The sequence below is a fragment of the Stegodyphus dumicola genome, chromosome X1 (genome assembly GCF_044657685.1).
Source record: "Stegodyphus dumicola isolate Sdum_Otavi_A_Nest chromosome X1, ASM4465768v1".
In the NCBI taxonomy this organism is placed as follows: domain Eukaryota; kingdom Metazoa; phylum Arthropoda; class Arachnida; order Araneae; family Eresidae; genus Stegodyphus; species Stegodyphus dumicola.
In genome coordinates, this window is record NC_140780.1 from 82,546,091 (window position 1) to 82,570,564 (window position 24,474).

The 24,474-nt window shown below is 31.8% G+C and overlaps 1 protein-coding gene across 2 annotated transcripts in view; it reads left to right on the forward strand.

Moving 5' to 3' along the window:
- Positions 1-24,474, forward strand: part of LOC118195313 (serine protease 30-like) — a 78,624-nt gene that overhangs the window by 14,483 nt on the left and 39,667 nt on the right. For both annotated transcript variants that reach the window (XM_035366607.2, XM_035366625.2), the window contains exon 3: positions 13,189-13,429. In XM_035366607.2, coding sequence (XP_035222498.1) covers positions 13,189-13,429 — 241 coding nt within the window. The remainder of the gene's footprint in view (positions 1-13,188; positions 13,430-24,474) is intronic.

Sequence of the window (24,474 nt, forward strand, 5' to 3'; positions counted from 1 at the left end):
GTTTTAAAAAAAAATGTTTTAACTATTGTAAAAATATTTTGAGAAAAGTGCACATTTTTTGTTCTCAAGATAAATTTTTTAAAGTTTCAGTTACAATGTCGACAAATCAGGAACCCGTTAATCTTGACGATTCACTGAACGTGAATCAAGATACAATAGATTTAAATATTATTCCATTTGAAGATTCTAAGGACAGTGACATAATTTCTTGGTTAGGTTATTTTAACAAAGTCTGCCAAAATAAGGACGAAAATTGGAAACTTCAAAATATTTCTCGTTACGTTAAGGGAAAAGCCCTTTGGCTCTATATTAAAAATTGCCATGAGCTAAAAACTTACTCAGAATTTGAACAAATATTAAAAGAAAACTTTATCGATCCCACCTTAACTACTTTCGGCGACTTCGCTAATTTAAAATATAACGCCAGAGAAGACATCACAAATTACTTTCGAAAGAAAATTGAAGTGGGTAAGCGGCTTAATTTGGATAAATCAATTATTTTAGAAGGTTTGACAGATGGTTTACCAACGAACTTAAAGTCTTTGATGATTGTTCAAAATCCCGCTGATCCGATAACTTGGCTAGAACAAGCCCACAAACTTCGACAAGTTCATGACTTTAAAGATGAAAATTCGCAAAATTATAACAGAGATAGGAATAGTCAACAATTCAGACAATCTAATTTCCGAAATAATAATCGTCAGTTTGTTGATAATAGACCCAATTCATCTAATTACAAACCTCATAGTTTTCAACAAATTGGAAATAAATCTAACAACAATATCAACAATGGAAAGAAAGTTGTAAGTCACCATACTAATAGTAATTTTGACGGTATAGCCCCATCACCTTGTAGAATATGTACGAAAAAAGGGATTCCAAATTGTTATCACTGGGCTCAAATGTGCCCATTCCGAAAGGAGAACAACGAAACTGAAACTAATTCTAATGTGGAAAACAAAAATTCGGGGTCTGATTCTTCGGGAATTTGACAACGAAGAATTAAGGGATTTTTATCCCATGGCAGATCAGTCGACTGTGTCGTGGACACTGGCGCGACATTGCCTATCATCTCAGAAAAATCTGCAAACAATTTACAGCTAAAAGTTCAAAAGGTAAAAGGTATTAAAATTAGGCAAACTAAAGGAAATTTTTCTATTGATAAAATATGTAGATTACAAATGAAAATTGGAAATATTATTAAACTTATTAACTTGTTAGTGTTAGATACTAATTTAGATTATGTTCTTTTGGGTTTAAATGAATGTAAATTATTTGAATTAAAAATTGATTGTAGTAATTTAGTGGTAACTCAAAGAAATGAAAACATTTCAAATTCTGTGAATGTCAATAACAGAGTTTCTTTGCATGTACAACTTGATCAAGTACTTGAAAAAAACAGTAATGTAATGCCATCAGTTAAGACAAAACCTAGGAGTAATATCTCTGAGGTAATAAGTGTTGATGAAAATAATATATCTAATGAAAATAATGTGTCTAAAGGTATAATAGTGAATGAAAGTAATAAGTCTAATATTATGAAGTTTAATGATGATAAGATGAGTAAGGTAACAAAAGTTAATGTAAATAATGAAAGTAATGTAAAACTAAAAAGTCAAAAAAGTGATGTGAAAAAACAAAGTAGTGAAATAACAACAGATTCAGGGAGTATGGAGGAAGAAAACCCTGAATTAATTAAATTGTTAAATAAATATAAGAATGTGTTTTCAAAAAATAAATATGATGTAGGTAAAATTAACATTGAACCACAACGAATTAACTTGACTTCTGATTTGCCTGTCACTTTAAGACCTTATCGAACTTTCCCTAAGGAAGAAGAAGAAATTAGACAACAAATTGATCAATTATTAAAAAATGGAAATGGAAATAAATTATGCATCCCCAGTAACTTTAGTATTAAAACGCGATGAGGGAAAAAAAAACAGAATGTGTATTGATTATCGTAAGTTGAATGCTTTAGCAAAGACTGATGCTTATCCCCTGCCCCGGATAGACTTTTTATTAGACAAATTAAATAATGCAAATGTTTTTTCTACAATAGATCTAAGATCAGGGTTTTGGCACATTCCTATTCACCCTGATGATACCGAAAAATTGGCTTTTGTTACAAATTTTGGACTGTATGAATGGCTAAGACTCCCTTTTGGCTTCAAAAATGCACCGGCTATCTTTAACAGAGTTATTAAACGCATCCTCACTAAAAATAAAATCCAATTTGCTTGTAGTTATTTTGATGACATAATTGTTTACTCTTCTTCCAAAGAACAACATCTAAAGCATTTGAGTGAATTATTTGAAATATTTATTCAAGAAGGTATTAAATTGAACCAGAGTAAATGTGTCTTTGCCAAAGATAAAATCAATTTTCTAGGTATGAAATTAGAAAGGGTAAAGTTACCCCAGGTAACCAAAATATTGAAAGTATTAAAAATTTGAAATATCCAAGTAATGTAAAAGAACTACAAAAAGTGTTAGGCAGTGTAAATGTTTATCATAGATTCATACCTAATTATGCTAAATTAAGATCTCCTCTAAATAAATTATTGAAAAAAGATGTACCATGGCATTGGGATGATCAATGTCAAACTGCTTTTGACGAACTGAAAAATATTCTTATTTCAAAACCAGTCTTACAATTGTATGATCCAAATAAACCTTGTCATGTTTTTGTTGATGCATCACAGATTGCTGTGGGAGCTGTTTTGAAGCAGCCAGATGAAAATAATGTATTACACCCAGTTTCCTACCATTCTTGAGCTTTAAAAGATTACGAAACAAATTATGCAATTACAGAACTTGAATGTTTAGCTATTGTTGATGCATTAGATAAATTTTATTACTATTTTCACGGTCAAAAATTTACAATCCATACCGATCATGCAGTCCTTGTTTAGCTTTAAAATGTTAAGAATTTAACCCATTAACCGCCAAAACTACAAGGAATATTTCTTTTCTCATGAAAATAATAGCAAATATTAAACTAAGCATTTATAGCATAAATTTACATTGAAAATAAAAAAAAGTGCTCTTACCTGAGGAAAAAGCGAGTGTTGCGTTCGCGCAACGTCAGCGGAATAAGACTACGGATGTTTAAAGAGTAGGATTGTACTCGTGTAATGTTTCTTTTGAGTGGAGCGCAGGATTACGTTTTAGCTGTATAACGTTTTATAAATCTACAAATCACTTTACTTGTAATTAATTTAATATTAAAATATACATTGTATTTCTTTTACAAATACAGATTATTTCATTTGAAAGATTCAAGCATGAAAAACTTGATTACAGTCATGATGTAAAGCTACATTACATACTTTGCATCTATTAACAGTCTGGCTATGATACTCTTTACAACAAAGTCTTTTGTTATCAACGCACTTTACGATAAAATGTCTACCATCTCCATGCAATGGTTTTTGAATGCTGAATTTACTAGGTCTTCCTGTTGCTGATCTATTTCTGGCTAATTCTACACTCTCAATAGGAGTTTGCAAAAGAAATAATGCATTCTCGCGTCTGAAATCTAAAAGATACTTTATATTTCCAGTAGTAAAAAGTGGTGATATTTAGTAAGTTTAGATACGGTCTCACCTCATATAATTTATCAATATTGTCAATTTGACTATTGTCAAATGCAAATTCTGCTTCATATTCCTGTACTGCAAACGTGATATCGATTCTCGTACAACAGGAACAGAAATGTCTTTATCAAAAGACCAATACATTTTTTCTTGAGGTAAAGAATGATATCCTGTAAGCAATAATGTTCCAATAAATCTTCTCATATAGGCTTCAGATGCAATAAATACTGGGCCTTTTATTTATTTTTTTTTTCTGAGCGTATATATTTGTCTGTTCAACGAGAAGAGAGTAAATGTCTAAACAAAAGCGAAAATCGAAAATCTGTGCACTAGATTTACTTTGTGTTTTGTCTTTTATAATTTCCTCTTCTATCTCTTTCTTCTATCATGTTCTTCCTGAGACATAACTAACAGTTCCTTTCTTATCAACTTCAAGATTTCAGTTTTCTGCTTTTTAAACATTTTAGTATGACTATAACTGCTTTTAGAAGGCTGAAACTTACTTCTTACGTGAATTTCAACTTCCTCATCAGTATCATTTGGTAAAATATCATTATCATTATTTAAAACATTGCCATTCCCTTTTTCTTCGTCACTAGCCTCTGCAATTTCTGAGGGAACAACAACAATATCAGTTTCATTCTGGTCATTATTAACATTATCATCATCTGTTTCTTCATCAAAAAATCTTTGAAGGGCTTCTTCTAATGTACGATACCTCGTTCTAGACATTTTTAAACAACTAGAACATGAACCAGAACATCGAAAGGAATGAGTGAAAAAGGAGATTGACTACCCGTTTCCTGCTGACGTTGCGTCAGCGCAACACCTGTTTTCCCTTCCTTCCCAACACAAATATAAACATCTGACTGATGTAATGTTCTCATAAACGGTGACCTTGACTAAAAATATATCACCCATAAAGACGGCGATTCTTTCGTTACATATTTTCAGCAAAAATATCCGGTCAAAAATTTTGTTTAAATTTTGCTTAAAGTATGAGATTAATTATTATAAACAAAATTATTGTTGAAGGCAAATATTTTTTACAGAAATAATCTTCATAATATTCCCTACACAAAATTATCTGCTGGTATAAAATATCTTACGTAGTTATATTTATATACGCATTTATTTTGACCGTTGCGTCAACGCAACACCAGCGGCTAATGGGTTAAAAGGCAGATTATTCCGTTGGTCACTCCAGCTCAGTATGTTTGATTACGAAGTTAAATATCAAAAAGGCTCTACAAACGTTGAAGCTGATATGCTTTCTAGACAACCTGTTTCTCACCAACTCCAACATTCTGTGCATTTACTTAATCGTGATGAAATTATACAACAGCAAAAAAGTGACAATGTGTGTGATAAAAAATATGTAGAACTAAATGATTTGATGGTAATTAAGAAGAAAAAAGGTTATAAAATTGTGGTACCAAAATCGTTAAGATTAAAACTATTAACTGAAACTCATAAAAAAATTCGGACACTCAGGTATTCATGCTATGTTAAATTTAATCACCCCACAATATTATTGGCTCTACATTAGTAAAGATATTGGAAATTTCGTGAAACATTGCCATGTTTGTCAAATTAATAAAAAGGAAAAAAAAAATTTGGACTTATGCAAGAAGTACCCCAACTGATAAACCTTTTGAATGTCTTTCTATTGATACAGTTGGCGGTTTTAATTATTATAATTCTACAAAAAAATATTTACATCTTGTGATCGATCATGCCACAAGATATGTCTGGGCTTTTCCATCTAAAAGTGCAACTACAGAAACTTATGCTAATATTTTGAAACAAATTTTCCAAATTCAAGTTCCCGAAAAAATCCTTAGTGACCGCAATGCCGCATTCACCTGCAATAGATTCAAAAAATTTCTTAGAAATTATAATTTAAAACAACTTCTAACTACTGCCCATCACCCCCAGACAAATGGAAAAGTTGAGCGTGTGAACCAAACCCTAGTAACTCGTTTAAGGTGTAAAGTAAATTCTACATTATCGAAAATTCCTTGGACGAAAATTTTGGATCAAGTTATTAGTGAATATAATAATTCTCCTCATTCGGTAACTAAATTCACCCCTGCATATCTTTTACTCGGAAAACTTCCTTTCGATTCTTCCCTAGATCAAAATACTTACCCTCCGGTTGACATAGCGAGAAAATTAGCTAAAGAGAGAACTATTGAATATCATAAAAGGAATAAAAGTCGTTATGACACAAAATTTGCAAATGTAGATTTTCAACCTGGTGATCTAGTTTTGTTTGATGAATTTGAATTTCCGAATACACGTAAATTGACGTCTCCCTATTCTGGACCATACCAAAATGTCAAAAAATTGTCTGAGGTTAATTATGAAATTGATAAAAAGAATTACCACACAAAGAAACCCACTGATATTGTCCATGTTTCCAGACTACGACACTACCAAAACCCAGAAAATTTTAAACTACATCACCAATAGGTAGACACACCTTTTGGTAAACGCTCAACTGGGGTTGCTACTAAAGTTAATTAGAGCACCTCTAATTATTTAATGTCTAATTTTCTGTGTGTTGTTTTGTAACTTTGTATTTATTTTGTATTTATGTGTCAATTTTTTTTGGGCAACGACATTAATGGTAAATACTATTGAAGTTGAAAATTGTGTTGAACGACAATGCAGTATATGACATAATTGTCATTGTCGATAGTAAAAGGTAAAATACGAGTAAAATTATTGTGTAAAATGATTATTATCAAAATAAGTATTTTATATGAATAAGTAGTCAAAATGAAATACTGTAAACAAACTAAAAGTCAAAAGGAAATGTTAAGAAGTTAGTCAAGTATTGCAATTGTCAATGATATGAAGAAAAAAATAGAGGAATACCTCACCTCAAATAGAAATTTTTAGTATTAAATACACGGCGAACTGGAAATGAAAGATTTGTAAAATAAGAACTGCTCTAATGTTTTGCAGCAATCTCTAAAGACCTGGATAGAAAACTGAAACTGTTCTCGAGAAATGTTTTCCCAATACTGCATGCATAATGTTATTTTTCTTTATTTTCTATAAATGTCAATATATTAAGATATATTATTTACAATTTATATATTGATATTATTATTGACTATGTTATAGTGAAAGTGTCTATTTAAGATTAATATTATTGTAACTCGAATTCTGGATGCGAGTTCTTCAAACAAATTAAAAAATTATTTAAAATATGTTTTCTATCTGGAATGTCTTGTGGTCGAGGCGCCCGGCTTCAAGCCTTTTCAGATGGGGGGAATATTTGTAATAATAAAATTCCATAGTCAAGAATACACTTAAAATTCTAACTGTATGTTCTTTTCATTTTTAATGGCGACGTTCTCTTATTTGAAAGTAAGTGGAATTAAATCCACAGCCCGGTAGTCAAGTTGTTTTTCCCGCCTTTTCTACACGTACAGTTATAGAATGTTCTCGAAATATTTAAAGCGAACTGAATTGGCTGACGAGGCTGACGTCATTTCTTGGAAGCTCCGCCTTTCCAGAGGCTATAAAAGGACTCGCAAAAAGAATATCGGGGCTTTTTCTTAAATGTCACGGGGCCCACCAGCGGCCGAGCGGTAAAGTCGCTGAACACTGGTAGTTCGGTCGGAGGTTCGAATCCCGCGAACGGGCTGGCTGCATGGACGTTTTCGTGGTTTTCCCCATGTGTAACGTGTATACGAGCCAGTTTCCCTTAGAAAGTCCTCCACGAAGGCAAAACCTTCTCTTGGTGAGCCTCTTTTGGATAATTGCGCACTTTAGCTTCTACCGTGCTTCTTATAAAGACGCTATTTCGCTCTGCTGTCTTCTTGTTGCAACAGTATCCAAAATCTAAATATTCTGGTAATACGCATGATTAGAGTGCCAAGTGAATTGTGGTCACAAATGTCAACTGAAATTAAAATGAATATTTAATCTTACTCGACGGCCAAGTGTATTAGTCATTACGGATTAAACATATTAGCATTCTACGCAGTCGGAATTCTCCCTCTTCAATATGCAATGTACGTTCTACACCATAAGAATGCCTGTCTTTCTACGTCTCAGTGTTCGTACATTAGTATTTCTAAATTTGTTTTTATTACAATTAGCCGGTAGAATTGGATCAAGTATTCCTCAATGGAATATTTATTCTCCAATTGGATTTCGGTATAATATCTACGATATTTATGAATGTGTGTTTGTTCATCTGTAAGCTCAAAATCCAAAAATTCGAAAGTTTAGTGAAAACGAAGCATAGAATTTATTTCAGCTACCTCAACAATATTTATTTAAAAAGTGTTTTAAATCATCAAAGTGATTTAATGCTTAGATTTAGCGTTACAGATGGATTTAAATTCGTAGACTTGTGTTTATTATGCTTCAAATATGTGCGACAGAAAATTACCTTTTGTACTGTCGTTTTTCCTAATAGCATTTCGTCATTCGAAACTTCAAAACTGTTATCTTCGTGTGAACTTAACCCAAGTATATTTTCAAATAAGACAAAAATTATTAAATATGCTGCGGACTCTATATTTTGCATTTAAATTTTGACTTGAATTTTCTGCGATTTGGTTATGCTGTTTTGCAAAAAAATGTGAAATTATTGTTCAAAAGATTTAAGTTTTCATAATTATGTGTGATAAACTTATGTAACGAATTTTAAGATATTTATGCTATCTTTAGAGAAGGTTATTAAGTAGATAATTATAATTTAAATTTACGTTTAAAACTTTGAATTGCTGATAAGAATTTTTAAGTGAATGAAATAATTTGAAAAATTTGTACAGAAGATAATAAACAGATGCCGAGAAACTGAATAATTATCATAAGTAGTATGGAATTATGTTATTTTAAAATTTATGGATGATTATATGTTTAGATAAACTTTGAAGGCTCCCCACTTTTATATTTTTTCGTGTATAATTGTTATTTTTAATATAATAGAGTGCGATTAATTTTTTTTAATGGAATGTTATAGTGCAGTTCAAAAAGTCCTGTTGCCCTATAAATAAGGAACGGAGTTATTTGTAACTGCCGCTAACGTCAACGTAAACTATAGGTGAGTACGTATTATATAAGCTTATATATACATATGTACGATGCAGTACTAATTTTTTCCCGTGCACACGTGATCTGTTTTCGCTTAAAAAATCGTAGAATTACACAAACTTGTTGTTGCTCACCTACTATGATCATTTATAAATTATTAAATAAAGATTATATGATACATAAAAAATAAAACCTATTTGAGAAATAAAGTTATCCGTTGGATGGCAGATCCCGTTTATGGCCTCTATAATGACAAAAACTGTTCTTCAGGATTACTTTCGTGCATCTTACGTTGCATAAACTCTGGAAAATAAGAATCAATCAGCCAGAAAGGCATAATTTTTACTTTTCGCTGCAAATCATAGAAAAACCCTAAATCATAGAAAAAACCTAAACCATACCTTTTCGTCAAGATGCATGTCAACAACATGGAAGTCAAATAGGCATTCCATTTTCGCCATTTAAAAATACGCTGTTTTGAAAATTAATAAATAACGTTGAAAACACCCAACACTTGACTGAGAAAAAAATACCCCGCAATTCCCTTAATTCCGCTATCAAGATGAAATAAAATCTTTACGAACGACGAGAAAAATATGACTACCTAATGAAGAAAGCGCAAAATCTAGCATGTTCACTGTACTTTATTTTATCTAAAAATCCTAATTAGCTAAATGTTAACTAATGTTAATTGTCTCTATCCAAAGACATGAAATTCTAGAAAAATTTTAACGAAAATACACATTTAAAGAACAGAAATTGAAATACATAAAATTAAACAACTCACGTTGACTAATAAAACAGAGAGGGACGCTTAAATTGAAAGAGAGTTTAGCATTAAAACTCCCAAAACGTAAAATATTACCTTTAATAAAATCCAGCACGAACATGGGATTGAATTTTACAAAATGAGAAGTTGAGTAACTGCAGTTTCCTTCCGATGTGAAAAAAGTGTTTAAATAATAACAAAATTATATCTTAATTTCTTACAAGAAAAAAAATTAAATCGGAGCAGATTTAAAGAAAGAAATGCAAAAAATTTTATTTTATAATGTTTTTCAACAGTTGTGAAATGGGAAGTAAGAAGAAAAGTCAAGAAAAAGATAATAGCAAGTTTAATAACAGAATTTTTGGTGATTTACGTATTATGCCGTCGACCGGGAAACTGTCGCCAAGCAAAGCGATTTAGCGCCGTTTATAAATAAGCGCGACGTAACAACACTTTCATAACATCTGAATTTCCTCTGATGTAACCCGACTGATCCTCGGTAAGCCAGTTTTTAATTTTATGAATGGGAATATGAATTAAATGTTACTGCTACATTTTTCTTGCATTTTTTAAAGAGATTAAAACATTGGGCCTGTCTTCTACAGAACAACAAAAAGTAGATTATTTTCAAAATTTTGTGATCCTACCATCAAAAAACGTGTGCATTAATGGACACGGTATGGTGAGCTGAAGATAGCCAATACAACAGTAATAGATTCAAGAAGCGTAAAAGCGAAGCATTTCGAATACTGATTATTTATTAAATAAAGAGTTGTTAGTTCATTCTGTAGGAATAATTGGAGGGATTTCAGCCAACTTTTATAGTCGACTGTATAATACATAAATACCAAAGTCTTCACGTATTGGGCATGTAATAGGACTAGAATATAAGTGGCCCTTTGTTAATAATAGACATAAGAGGAATATTTATATGTGTACAATTGTTACGCATCCAGTAAATACCTAGTTATCAGGTTTAAGTGTATTTCCCAGCATTAGTTTGCCACTTTTGGTAGAACTAATATATTATACCTTTTCTCAATTGTATATATATATGTGTGTGTGTGTGTGTAATAAAAAAATTTTTCATTGTAATGAAAAAGACAGCAGTATTGATGGGGTAGAAAGGTAAAACGGGTAGAACGTAGAATGTTGAATCCGTAATGAACAGTAAGAACTTTGATTGCTTAGAATGTTGAAATGTTGATCCATAATGTGTGTGTGTGTGTGTGATTATGGCAAAGCCTCGAGGGCCATCTGCCTAAAGGGAGGGATGCCTTTCGTGGAGGACTTTCTAAGGGAAACTGGCTCGTATACACGTTACACATGGGGAAAACCACGAAAACGCCCATGCAGCCAGCCCGTTCGCGGGATTCGAACCTCGGACCGAACTACCAGTGTTCAGCGACTTTACCGCTCGGCCGCTGGTGGGCCTGATCCATAATGAATAGGAAACTAGCAGCCGAGGCAGATTATATCTTCACTTTTATTTCAGTAAACATGTTGCGGCCACACACTACTTGTGCCTGTTTTAAAATACTTTATTAGCTTTGCAGTAAGAGAGCAGCAGAAAGCAGTCCAGCTAGGCCAATACGTGGAAAGTAAGTACGTTGTGTTCAGAATGAAATCTTAGTTCAGACTGATTTAGTTTTGGTTCTCAATGCATTTTGATGAGATAATTAATACTGCTGTAAATTTATTATTGGTTTCTTGAGTTTTAGTTCCATTTACAACATCAGTGCTGTGTACGAGTCATATGGCATGGAATAGCTTCGAAATGACGCAGTGAAGAAACAGATTACTACTTTTAGAATAGATAGGGGAAATTAAGCATTAAGAGGTTACTACTAATTTTAATTATAATTTATATTTTACATATTTTTTTATCTTACACATACTAAATTTAGCAGCACTTCGCACTAATTTCTAACTTTTTAGTACAATTGTAATTCTTCTCGAATCGGCCCACCAGCGGCCGAGCGGTAAAGTCGCTGAACACTGGTAGTTCGGTCCGAGGTTCGAATCCCGCGAACGGGCTGGCTGCATGGGTGTTTTCGTGGTTTTCCCCATGTGTAACGTGTATACGAGCCAGTTTCCCTTAGAAAGTCCTCCACGAAAGGCATCCCTCCTCTTAGGCAGATAGCCCTAGTGTGCTTTGCCATAATTAAATACACCACCACACCATCTTCTCGAATCGTTGACTACTTCTTATCTCATAATACGTATATATATATGTAATATTATTTTTAAATCAATTGATTAACTTAAATTCTAATTATATTGCTTAATAATGTGTTGGTGATTCTCTACCTAAATTGCATCCCTGTTCCTAAATTTTGGCGAAATCTTTTCTTTATTATAAATTATATTAACCTGTTGGCACCCGCCAAATCGCCAAACTCATAAATCTGTCATATTGCATAAAGTCCTTAAGAACACTCTTGATGAGAAGATAGCGTCACCTCGTGATTTCAATTAATATCGCTGATTGGGTGAGCACCATGACGCACACATATCTATAAATATGACTTCTCCTCGAGGTACAGGAGGAACGCTTGTGAGATGGATGTTAAAATAAACGTATCACTTTATATTCCAAAATTTGTCTCATTTCTGTTGCCCCGGCTGCACAACACAAATAATGTATGAGATTCTACATTTCATATATATATATATGCCACCCAAACAGTATAGTGGTAATAGGAGCCTATTGCCGTAGAGAAGGCATGGATGTTTGTAAATGTGTAATGCTTTTGCAGCATCGAGGCATTTTAAATATCTGGCGAGCTGAAAGTCCTCTCGTGTGGGTTGGTAGCAGGAGGTGGTTTCTCGTGCGGTTTGGTTGTGGGAGGTAGTTTGGTGGTAAAGAGGGGTGGGAGACCCTCGGACCCCCCTCCACCCCTAGCATGGAGGTAGGAAGTAACTTTCCTACCTCCATGACCCCTAGAGTGCTCTCAAAACTGGAAGTAGAAGTCCAACTTTCTGGAGGCTCTGGCAAGCATTCTTCCGTGAGATACATGGACAAGACAACAACAAAAACATACGTAGTTTTGTGTATATATGCATGTTTCTTGTAGTATGTGTTTGTGTGTGCGTGTATGCATATTATATTTTTCTTCCCCCTCTTGTATATTACTTTAAATTTTATGAAGCTTTTACAGTTTCTTCTTTCAAAACAGTTTCCTTTTCATATATTTTCCGTTACAGGTGATCACGTGCCAAACAGTTTTCTACAGCAAGGTATATGCGCCAACTTGGCCTATCGGCCACAGTTAAATTATATATATGTTATTACTTGCTCTTATAAAAGTTTTTGTTTTCAAAATAAGTATTTTCAATGAGAAGATTTTAAAGTTTGTGTTCTAATTCGTTCTTCGTTTATTGAAATAGCAGCCTAAGACTAATACATTTTATATGTTTGCCACAAGTAAATCACAAAAAGTAATTTACCACAGCAAAATGAGCTGATGAAATATATTTCATATGTTTACCACAAGTAATTCACAAAAAGTAATTTACTAGAGCAAAATGAGCTGATGACGAAAGTACGTTTTCTCACTGAAAGTAACAAGTTTGCTCATATATACGAGTATTTTGAGAGAAAATTGTTTGGGGCGAGTTGTCTTATAATAAAGACCCTCCTTTTATATGTTACACTTGTTTTTAAATTATTACATTAAAGCTTAAAGATATTCGTATATAAATGGAAAATATTTTTTTTTTATTTACGCATCGGAATTTAACATTTATTTTATGCAGCTGTATGTAGATTTTGTTGACCTTTCAATCTGGCCTACATTCAACTGTATCCTTGATGGTCTTGTATTGTTCGACGGCGACTCAAATAGCGCTCCAATTCTGGGATTATACTGTACAGGTACACCTTCTGTTGGCGTTAAAACTACAGGACGATTTATTCACGTTGTATTTTATAGCAGCGAATTTCCACAACATCGGTTTAGAGGGTTTATGCTGAACATAACTGAAGTGGATCAAGAAAGTAAGTAAAAGCTTTTGACCAGTTTGTTGATTGCTGATTCCATACACGGTATTATTGCAGATCGTATAATTTTTTATGAATGTATTTGAAAGAATTACACGTTTTTGTTAGGCAAAATGATTTCAGCTTAAAAAATGTTTTTTGCCATAATTTCTTTAAATTGAAATATTTTGAAGAAACTTTTAAAAAATAAAATATCTTTTTTCTTCTACAATTTTAAATGTTGATATCCCAATTTCTTATTATATTGTTTATTAAAATATTATTCGTAACTAAGTATTGATTATTTCTGAGAAAAAAGTTATATTTATATGTTAAAAATTTGAAAAAATATGACTTCAGTTATAGTTTTACTTCCAATAATTTATCGTTTCACTGTTTGGGAATACCCAATTCTTGTTTCTATAAAGTATGTAATAATAAACATGCGATTAAAATATTAAATAATGTAGTCCTTTATGGTTTAAGTTTTAGGACCTATCGAAAAAATGCAAATTGAGAAAATGCAATTTAAATAATGCAAATTATTAAAACATTTCCAGTTTTAAAAATATTTTCTTCCTGAATTTCTTCATATATATATGATGAAATATATATATGACGAAATATATAAATAGGCAAAAAATTCGAATAAAAATTTTTTAAACTCCGTCCTGTGCTATAGCTGCAGGATTGGAGATTAATTTTTATTTATATAAGTTTGTATATTTTCCATTTCGCAATTTTTTTTTTTCGAGATTGTTCTACTGTGAATTCTCTCTTTAATTGGATTAGTCTCGATACTGTGTTAAAGCACTGATACGCAATTGCAATTATTCTATTATAGAGGAACTGCCTTGCTTTTATTCGAATTTACTAATTTATTTAGATGCTTTAAGTTTATATATATATATATATATATATATATATATATATGTAGATATATATATAATATAGAGAAAAACTAGTAATATGTCAAAAACAAAAACGAAAACAAAAATTAAACCTGCCCTGCGCTATAGCTGCTGAATTGAAGTAAATTAAACTTAAAGCAATCAAAATTAAAATTAAAATTAAATTGAAATCAAAACAAGCGAGACAACAATATTAATAACTGCTACCGTTGTTATTAATATTAATATATAATATTATTGTTAATAACTGCTACCTTTATTAACAATATTAATAACTGCTACCGTTGAAAAGGTCTAACATAATCAAATTAATAAAAGAATTCAACATTACAATAAACCTGAAGAATAAAATGTATAATCATTAATTAGTAACATAATCAAATTAATGAAAGAATTCAACATTACAATAAACCCGAAGAATAAAATGCAATGGTAAAGTAATAAAATATGAACAATGGTAAAGTAATAACAATGGTAAAGTAATAAAAATAAAAATTTTAAAATTAATCTCCTTTTTCTGAAACCCTAATTCAGAACACATCAGGGGAAAATGAATTAAAGTTTCAGAAAAGTCGATTAATGTGTCTCGAATACGTGTTTCGTTCTTCAGAATCATTTGAGATCAGAAACCGATAAAAGATTGAATTACATTTTCAATAAAAGCTTTAAAAAGGAAAGATCGAATCTCAAATATTCCCAGAATTTTCCCTACACGTATTCTACTTGTATCACTCAGAAAAAAGAGAAAATGAATAAAAAACTTGAAAAAAATTGAATAAAATACTACATTATATAAAAATGACTAATCTAAAAAACAAAATATGCCTAAGGTACATTACATGCAAATTCGACTTTCAAAAGTAATAACAAATTAATGAATAAAAGAATTCGCTTTGAATAAAATTGTCATTTAAACAAAACTTAAAAAGTGGGTGATCTCGATTATGCGAAGCTTAAACTTTTAATACTAAGAAAATGAAAAACTTTCTGAAAAAGATTTCCTTAAATAACAAAAATTCAAACTCAAGCCTTAATTGGCTAAAAAAACTGTAAACCAAGTAGAACAGAATTATTAAACAAACATAAACTTACTGCATTTCTTAAAAAGGCCATCGTTTTCCAAATTGTGGACTCGTGCAAAAGAAAGCTGAAGATATAGAAAAATTGTACTTCTTTGAAATAATATGAGATAAGTGACTACAGAGAGTGTTCACACATTTTTGTAATGATTTTGATTTTCTCCATGAATTTAAATATTAATTTTTAAATACAAACGTTACTGCCATCCAAATTGGAATAATGTTTAATTATCGTCTTAAAAATATTCTTTTCTTTAAAATGTCGCTAAAAATAAATAGTGGCTCGAAGGCTATATTTTTGCGCTGTCTGAAGAGACATACTCTTATTGAATTATTAAAAAAAGATGTGAAAAGCATGATTTTAATATTTCTACACGTAAAATAAGTGAAATATTAATATGAATAGAAACAAACGTCAAAGTTTACATCTGACTGTTAAAAGGCAAAAAATGCATGCCCAACAAAGATACTTAAAGCTCTGATTAAATCTAAAGTTTCGTCTCATGTTTTAAAGAAAAATCCAGCCTTCCAATGAGCTATTGCAAAATCTTTAAATATCTCTGTAGGAACTACAAACAAAATATAAAATCTGATTTAAAGCTAATAAAAAAAATGTATATACTTGATGTTCATCGCCTAACACCGAAACCTGTTTCTCAGCGTAAGGCTAGTGCAGATTGCTGTATGAAAATTATTTGGCAGATGAAAAATTGAAAAATATAGTTACAACTGATGAGGCTTGAATATACTTATTTGATTGCAATAGAAAAAGTGGAGAAAAGGACTTAATATGTTGGTTCAGAGAAAACAAGGAAAGTTTTTCTAAAAGTTTTATGGTTATTACTGGATTCTCTTATAACGGAAAACCTAAAATAAGGAAAGTAGAAAAAAGTCAAAACTAATTCGGATTACAATCAGGAATATATTTTAACACCTATTTTTAATGAAGAAATTCCATCTCTTTATCCAAACAATCTTCATTTTGTTAAATTCGATCAGAATAAGGCTCCAAGACCTGTAAATCTATTGCTCTATTTTGGGGGAAAATGAGAAATGAAACTGGAATTGAAGCTATTCCCTTTGAATCAAGTCTTCTGATGTGTCTCCTTCGGATCACTGTGCTTTGGACGTTTAAAACAAGCTCTTTATAAGCGGGTCCCAAAATCTTGGATGGACTCTGGAAGACTGTGAAGGATGAATGGAATAAAATCAGCCTTGATGTTTTAAGAAAAGGGCTTTTATCTTAGAAGTCAGGATGTAATATGATAGTTAAACAAAAAGGCTATCAGATTTATCATATTAGAAAATAAAATTATAAGGTTTGTTTATATATAAATCTTTGCAAAATCGTTACAAAAATGTGTGAACACCCTCCGTATGTGTCAAATGGCAGAAAACGGTATTTTTATGTGTGTTCAAAATGTCATATCCTATTACACTTTGCGTGTGGGATTGTGAATCATGGGTGTTGTCGGTAAAACTGCCAGGAAGAAGAGTGTCGACGCCAATATGGTGGCAAAAGAAACCTTTTGCAAGATTATGTCTACTGTAAAATCTTAAAACGTGAAATCTACACTGGCTTAAAATTGAGTGAAAAAGAAAAAGGTCAAGTTATAAAACATAAAAGTCTTCAAGTAATCGGGGTACAGTACTTCATTCTTGGAGTCCCATTTTTAGTAAGAGTAAACTTTGCCAGTTTATTTAAATTGACAAAGTAGTAGAACGATTAGAAAATATGAATTTAAAATAGCTACAAAGGAAAATTACAGTTCTTTTTACATATTTACATTATCAGGTTCAGTGTTTCTCCTTACTTGCTTGGGGAACATTTAGGAACCTGACTCGGAACAGGGAGCTTACTAAAGCTATGTTCAATAAATGTGGGAAGTAGACAAGATACACAGGAAGGGTATACGAAACCCTTTATTTTTCACTCTTGACAATAATTTCCGTACTTCGGAATACAGAGACCAACTACTTGTGGTCTGAACTTAAGAATATAAGAATATTAACTAAACTTTAACTTAAATTTGGAATAATAAACAAGGGCCTACGTGTAAGATTGGCCGTATATTAACAGGAAGCCGTATGTAGTACAGAGAACTGTTAACACTACAATAAGTTTAAAATTATCACGATGATTAAACCTCTGGCCTGGGAGGCAACCAGCAACCGAGTAAAGCTGTTAAGGTAAGCGGCCTGCTTCGACTAACTCCTTCCTCTCTCTCGCTTGGCAAAAAGCCACAACTTAAGTACTTGGCGTTCGCCAGACAAATTTGCATAAATAAGTTAAAGCTTTTAATTCTGGCCGGAAGTAGAAAATAAGAAGTAATAGTAAAGATTTAAAATAAAAATAAACGTTAGTAAAACTTAAGATCCTTACAACATTAAATCTCTTATCTTAGTCATTCAACTATTACCTCCGATTAAGGTTTAAGTAGTAATTTTCATTTCACTTTAGATAATAAATTTAAAAAAACATAGTTAATACTAGCTTTCTTTAATGATGAAATTTTGAATAAAGGTGTTTTATTCTCTAAGAGAATTTGACCAAGTTATTGAAATTATTCGACATTATTGCAAATATTTTGATTCTAAGGAATATGTATTGTATTTAGAAGAACTATTTTGGAGATGATTGAGTGCCAATGAATGAGTTTTATAGTAGGGAAATCGAAATCTAACTTCTTTTGTCATAAATTTTAATACCTTGAAAATTGATAATTTGCAAATCTAGGTAATTGATATCCCGTTGTTGAAAGGTAGTTTTATTTAGTATCAGATATGAGGGATAAATGTGATCTTCTTCAATCTGATTGAAGTTGCTGATTGCAATAATATCATCCATCTATCTGAAAATGTTAGAGTAAAAGGAACGTTGTAATGGAGATAATTGTTGTTGGAAATTAAATTCCTTAGTGAAAGGGTACACATTACAGATCGCAGAACTCGTGTTGGATCCCATGGGGATGCCGTTAATTTGTTTAAAAAACGAATTATTAAATTCAATGTAGTTATTAAAAAGAATACTTTTTAAATATAGTTGCCATTCTTCTTTGGTAATAACAGTAATAATTTGGGGAAATAAATCTGGTAAAGTTAATAAACTTTCAAAGATCTGTTGTAAAGGTAGAGCCGTGTATAAATTCTCAAAGACGTAACAGAAAATATTTTCAATGTTTAAAGTGTTAAGTGCTTCTAGTATCGGTTCGTTGTTATTTATGATCCAATTAAAATTGTGGTCTTGCATCTGTGCAGCTTTAATAAAGTAGAGAACTTTTTTAAGTATTTGAGAAAAACAGTAGTCTATTTCTTTCATCTAATTTCTGGTCTCGTTGGCTATAAATCGAAAGTTGACTGGCGTTTTGTGAAATTTATGTAATGGATAAAGGTCGGAAAATCTGTTGTAAAATTTATTCGTAGTAATTTTAAGTATTCGATGAATAGTCGTATGACGTTTTTGTAGTAAAATTGCCGTAGTTTTAATATTTTGATAGGTAACTGTGCTGTGGAATTTTTTTGGATCAGGTTATAATAGAAAGCATTTCAAATAATACTAAAGTTATTACTGGCTTTGTCTGTGTTCGTAATGGTTAAAAGATCCTTTAAAAGTTTAATTTTCTTGTCTAAATCTTGTTTATTATGTTATTCTTGTTTATTATCAAGTTATCAGTCTTGTTTATTATGAAGTTACCCGTACGAGTAAAATGATTTATTTTGTAATATGCAAATGGATTCTTTAAAAAGTCTTATTTTGGTGTTGGGACTAATATTCAAAATAGTAATACTAATTTGTTGGAAATCGTGCAATTGAAAATGTTCTAGAATAGCAGTATTATTACTGGCATCTTTCTGTTGCTTATGAGGCTGACGTTTATATGTTTTAATATGAGCTCGGTTAATTAATAACCCATTAATCCTAATGTTAAGTTTGTTCTTGGTCTGTCCAATGTAAAACAAGTTACATTTATTACAGGTGATTTTGTAAATACAATTAAATTTTTTCCATAACGTCTATTGTTGTCTTTTACTGAGCGGAGGAGAAGTGGTTGTAAGGATTATGTTAATTTTTCTAACAGTTAAATTTTGAGTTAAGGTTCCTTTCCTATCGCTTCTTAATTTCAACTTACAATTTCCGGCCAGAAAGTATTTTTTTAATCACGTTTGAATGCAAATTTTAACCACGAAGTTCTACTGTCTTAGTTAGAGAGAACCAGCGATTCTGGCTAGCACGCGTCCACCTTTCTAGGCTACTCTCTCTTAAGCTATTATTACGCTCGGCCGTACTTTAGGCCCTTGATAGCTTCGCAGTTAATTACCGTTAAGGGGCCGACTCTGTTAGAAGTTTGATAGCTTCGGCTATATCGTTTTAGTTCAAATTAGTTTAGTTTTTAGTCTAAGTTCAAGCCCGAGTGTCGGCTTTATTGTAGAACTCCAAGACGGAGTTCTGTTACACCTTATTGGAGTAATAAAGGGTTATTTCACCCTTGTTGCTTGTTGGTTTCTATATCACGAACTCAAGCGATGATTCGCTTTCCAGTTCTTAAGATTCTTCAAATTTAACTGTAACTGAAAATTACACAGTACAGAATCTTACATGGTATTAATCTTACATGTTTTTCAAAGCGAATTTTTTCATTCGACTATTTCAATTGACTTTAACTGAGCTCAGGTATAAAAGTAAATAGGAAACAAACCTACTTTATAGTTAGTCTTTTGGAAAGAAAACTAGAAACCTAAAATTTGATCAATATTAAAGGGAAAAACCCTTGAAAAAATCTCAATCTTGAATTCTTTTATTAATTTGACTATGTTTAGCTACAATGTTAGACCTTTTTCAACGGTAGCAGTTATCAATATTGCTAGGGAATAGCCTTGTTTTGATTCCAATTTAATTTTAATTTAAATTTTGATTGCCTTAAGTTTAATATATATATAATTAAACCTGTTATTATTCAATTGATGAGTACATACATAAATTACAAGCTCTTATTTGAAACCTTATCTGACCGGAAATATTGCAAAAATAATCAAGGAATTTAAGTAGAAATTTTCTTTTTGCGTTTTGTAAAATAAAACGGTTTTAATATATAGTTTAATGTATAAATTAAATAAAATATTTTTTCTGAAATATTTACAATCAATATTAATAATTTGTTTAATTAATTTTTTGAAATAATATAATTTAATATTTGAACAAACATAGAAACTTTTTATTTAAAATACCTTAGCAGCATATATGATATCTTCTTTTCTTTCACCCATTTGTTAGCGTACACAGATTGTCTCTTGTATTTTTAATTAATTTAGGAGCATTTTGACTAGCTAGAGCTTTTAATATTTTTCAGAGCACCATTTTCAATAATGCTGTTCGATGTGGAACTTAATCACTTTTTATTTTGTGACCTCATTCTGCTTACGTCTATTAAAAAAAAATTCTACATCTGAGAAGACATAACACAATTGATTGATAATACGCACAGAAATATTTGCTGAGCTGACTGGGGGGGGGGAGCTTGCAAATTCAAAATCTGAAAAAAAATTATTTTTCAAATATCACTCAGTGTTTAAAAATCAGTGAGACTGTACAAGTGAATTGAATGTGCTGATAGCTGCAGTCGTAGCTAATTAAGCTTCTGTTTTTCTACACTGAGTTTTAACAAATAACTTAGGCAATTAAGAAGTAAAAGGAAATAAGCACAGAGGTGGGTGTGGCATTTAATCAGCTGTCAAAATTTTTGAAACTTTTCGTACACCAGTTGTTATCATCAGATCGTTTCAAAATTTCTTTCATTGTGTAGAGGTATTAAGTATATTTTTAACAAAAAATTTCAAATTTAGTAATTTCATCGATTGTAGGAGACCAACTCACCTTAGTGCATGTTTTATAAGAAATAAATGTTTTACGTAATAATCACCTACTGTTGACTGAAATTGTCAGCATTCACTGACGTATGCAGATTATACTTATTAATATGGTTTAATTATAAGAAAAAACTTCCTATACCTTTTCTGGTGCTTCCAAACCGTAAACGATATGTCTCAGTTGAAAAGAAGAATCTTCTTCACGGAAATCATAATTTATTTCTTGACAACAGATTTTGATTCACATGAAACATTGAAAAGGAAAGACAAATATTTAACTGATATTTCTTATGCAGCCCCTCTTTTTCATGCATGGCTGCAAGAATCAATTGTTCGTCCATACTGAAACGAACTTGAACTGTCTGTTATAACAAAAACAAAAAAAAAAAGGGTATAAATTCTCTCACTGGTGGAACCCCTGGCGCCATCTAGTGAGGCAAAGAAACACTTTAAAATGAATACCTAACATACTCTCACCATTAATTTATGGTGGAAGCCAGAAATTAAACACTAAAATTAAATTTACATCATTACTTAAAAATAATATAATAAATTAAAAACTAATAGCTCACGAAAATTTCAAACACTAAATAATTCAAGTCCTAAAATTGAGCTCTGAAAATGTTCATACATTTCACCAACAGGATTACTGTATCATCGTTCTTTTAGATACATCCAGAGGGTGAAGTTTCTAGCCAAGAGAAAGAGCCTTCCTGCTGCCGTGCTACGTGCATGCTTTTCATTCAGTTTGTGTCTGCCTTTACGCCAGAACTTAGTTCCTGCTGATATATAATAGGCGTGTTGTAGTATTTGCCTCTAGCTCACTACTTACGCAGGTTCAAAAGGCCATTTTTCGCGTTAATAGTCTCTGTAATGAAATTAAGTTTAATTCTTATTTAGTTAAGTTAGTTATTAAGTTTCTTATTTTTTATGCTTTAAGCCAAACGTATTGGTCTCTGTATCCAGAAGTGTTGGAGCGCGTGTACGCTGTGAGAAATAAAGGGTAAAGTTAACCCTTCTTGACTTGTTTGTGTATTCCACGCAGGCACGAACATAGCTTGAGTATGTTCCCTGTTCCTACTCAGGATTTCTGGATGTTTCAATGGCAATTAAAAGGAACAGTAGTCCTGACAGTAGCGCCCGAAAAAGACTAAGAACGATGGCCGAATATCAAGAAAAATTTGATATACCTGAAACATCGGCCCAGAATCCGGTACATCGTTCAGGCCATGAGAGCATAGATGAAGCCGTCGGCAAGCTTAATGGAAAGTCAGCGGTGACCAATTTCTTGGAGAAAATAGATGCCCATTTTATGCTATATCCAGTGCATGAATTTCAAAAAGACTCCTTGGCTACCAGCGCCTTCATGGGTCAAGCACTTAACTGGTTCAAGTGCATCGAAAAAAGTCTCTTGGGGGAAACAGGAAGTCTCACCTACACGTACGAAAATTTTAAATCCTCCTTAATAAAGGCCCTCCCGGTAATAAGAAATCAAGCCATCCCCCTCCCCTCCAAAAAAGCAAAGTAGTCAATCATTGGAATAAAATGTTTTGCTCTACATTATGATGTTTTTCAGTTTAGTAAAATGTTAGAAGGTAGAGAATTTCTTTCCCCAAAACAGATTTCTTCGAATTTAAAACACAGCCCTTAATTTCACCACTAGCAGAAAATGAGCGATTCTAAGCTTCTAAGCAAATAACATAAATAAAGTAGATATTTTCAAATATATCTAGCAAATAATTTTTAGTAATCGACATGGATTTGTAATCAGTAACGTTATCTCTGTTTAAATAAGTATTTATGGGAACGTATTATTTCAGAACAATTACTAACTCAGAAAAATCTGCAAGTTGTAGTTGCATTAATTCTAAGATTCAGTTCACTTTTAGCGACATTCATATGGGAAAAAAGATGCGCCTTAGAACTAAAAAAATAGGGTACAATCATGAAAGTGAAAACTCTCCGCTTGCGTAAACACGCAGAGAATAAACTCAGGACGTTTACATTCTAGCCAATTACACCAAGAAGATACGCAGTAAGTAAGGAGAAAAACCCTACAAAAATTGCCACACTCTTCATAACCTTGAATTATTGAAAATAAGTATAAATTGTCTTCTATTATTTTAACTACTTAATACGAAAATAATAAAATGAATAGTACTTAATAATGATAATGATACTTAATACTTAAAATAATAATAATACTTAATACTTAAAATAATAATAATACTTAAAATAATAATAATAATAATATTTAATACTTAAAATAATAATACTTAAATAATAATACCTAATAAAAAATTAAATGAATTTGAATTAATTACATTACTAAAATATAAATATATTGGTGAAAATAGACATTAAAAAATTGCTTTCGGAGGGGACAAGGATAAGGTTGTCCGCAGAATATTCTTATTTATAAGAAAGGTCACCATTTGAAATCCGACTTTGAAACTACAGCCGTGTCGTCGGCATAACTGGCTAGAATGATATTTGTATCATCTCCAAAGTTTGAGAAATTATTTACATATAAGATGTAAAGTATCGGGCCAAGGGTACTGGCCTGTGGAATATCAGCCTGGAAATGTTGTACACTAGAGATCATATTTCCATCTTTTGCACTGAATGTGCGCTCTTCCAAAAAAGAGTTAATCATCAGGATCAGTTCTCCAGGCAAGTTAAGCCGGATGAGATGACATATGGATGCCTCATCTACAAGCGTCTCTTTCTGTGTAATGTGGCCAAAAGCTTTTTCCACATCCAGTATCAGGATAGCAACACTCATTTTATTGTGCATCGCTCAACTGACGAATTCAATGAGGCAAACCAGCTGGGTCGAAGTGAAGTCTTTCTAAATCCGTATTGGTGATCCACTAAACACTGTAAATTGCTGCTCAGTCTGTTATAAATCACTCTTTCAAGTATTTTGCTGATTGATGATAACAGGCTGATTGGCCGATAATTTGCCGGGTTTTCATGCGCTTTTCCAGGTTTAGGAATCAGAAAGATATTTGCGCGTTTCCACGCTTGCGGAAAATAGTGATAAGCTCAAACACTGACATTTTGATGGCATCTTATCTTTCATCCCCAGCCCAATCAGTGACGTTTATTTCTTGGTAGGATAGCTAACCTTCAGGAAGAACAATAACAAGAAATGCTTCACCTTCATAAACATGGAATTCGCGCAGTCTTTGGCACTAGCTTTCGT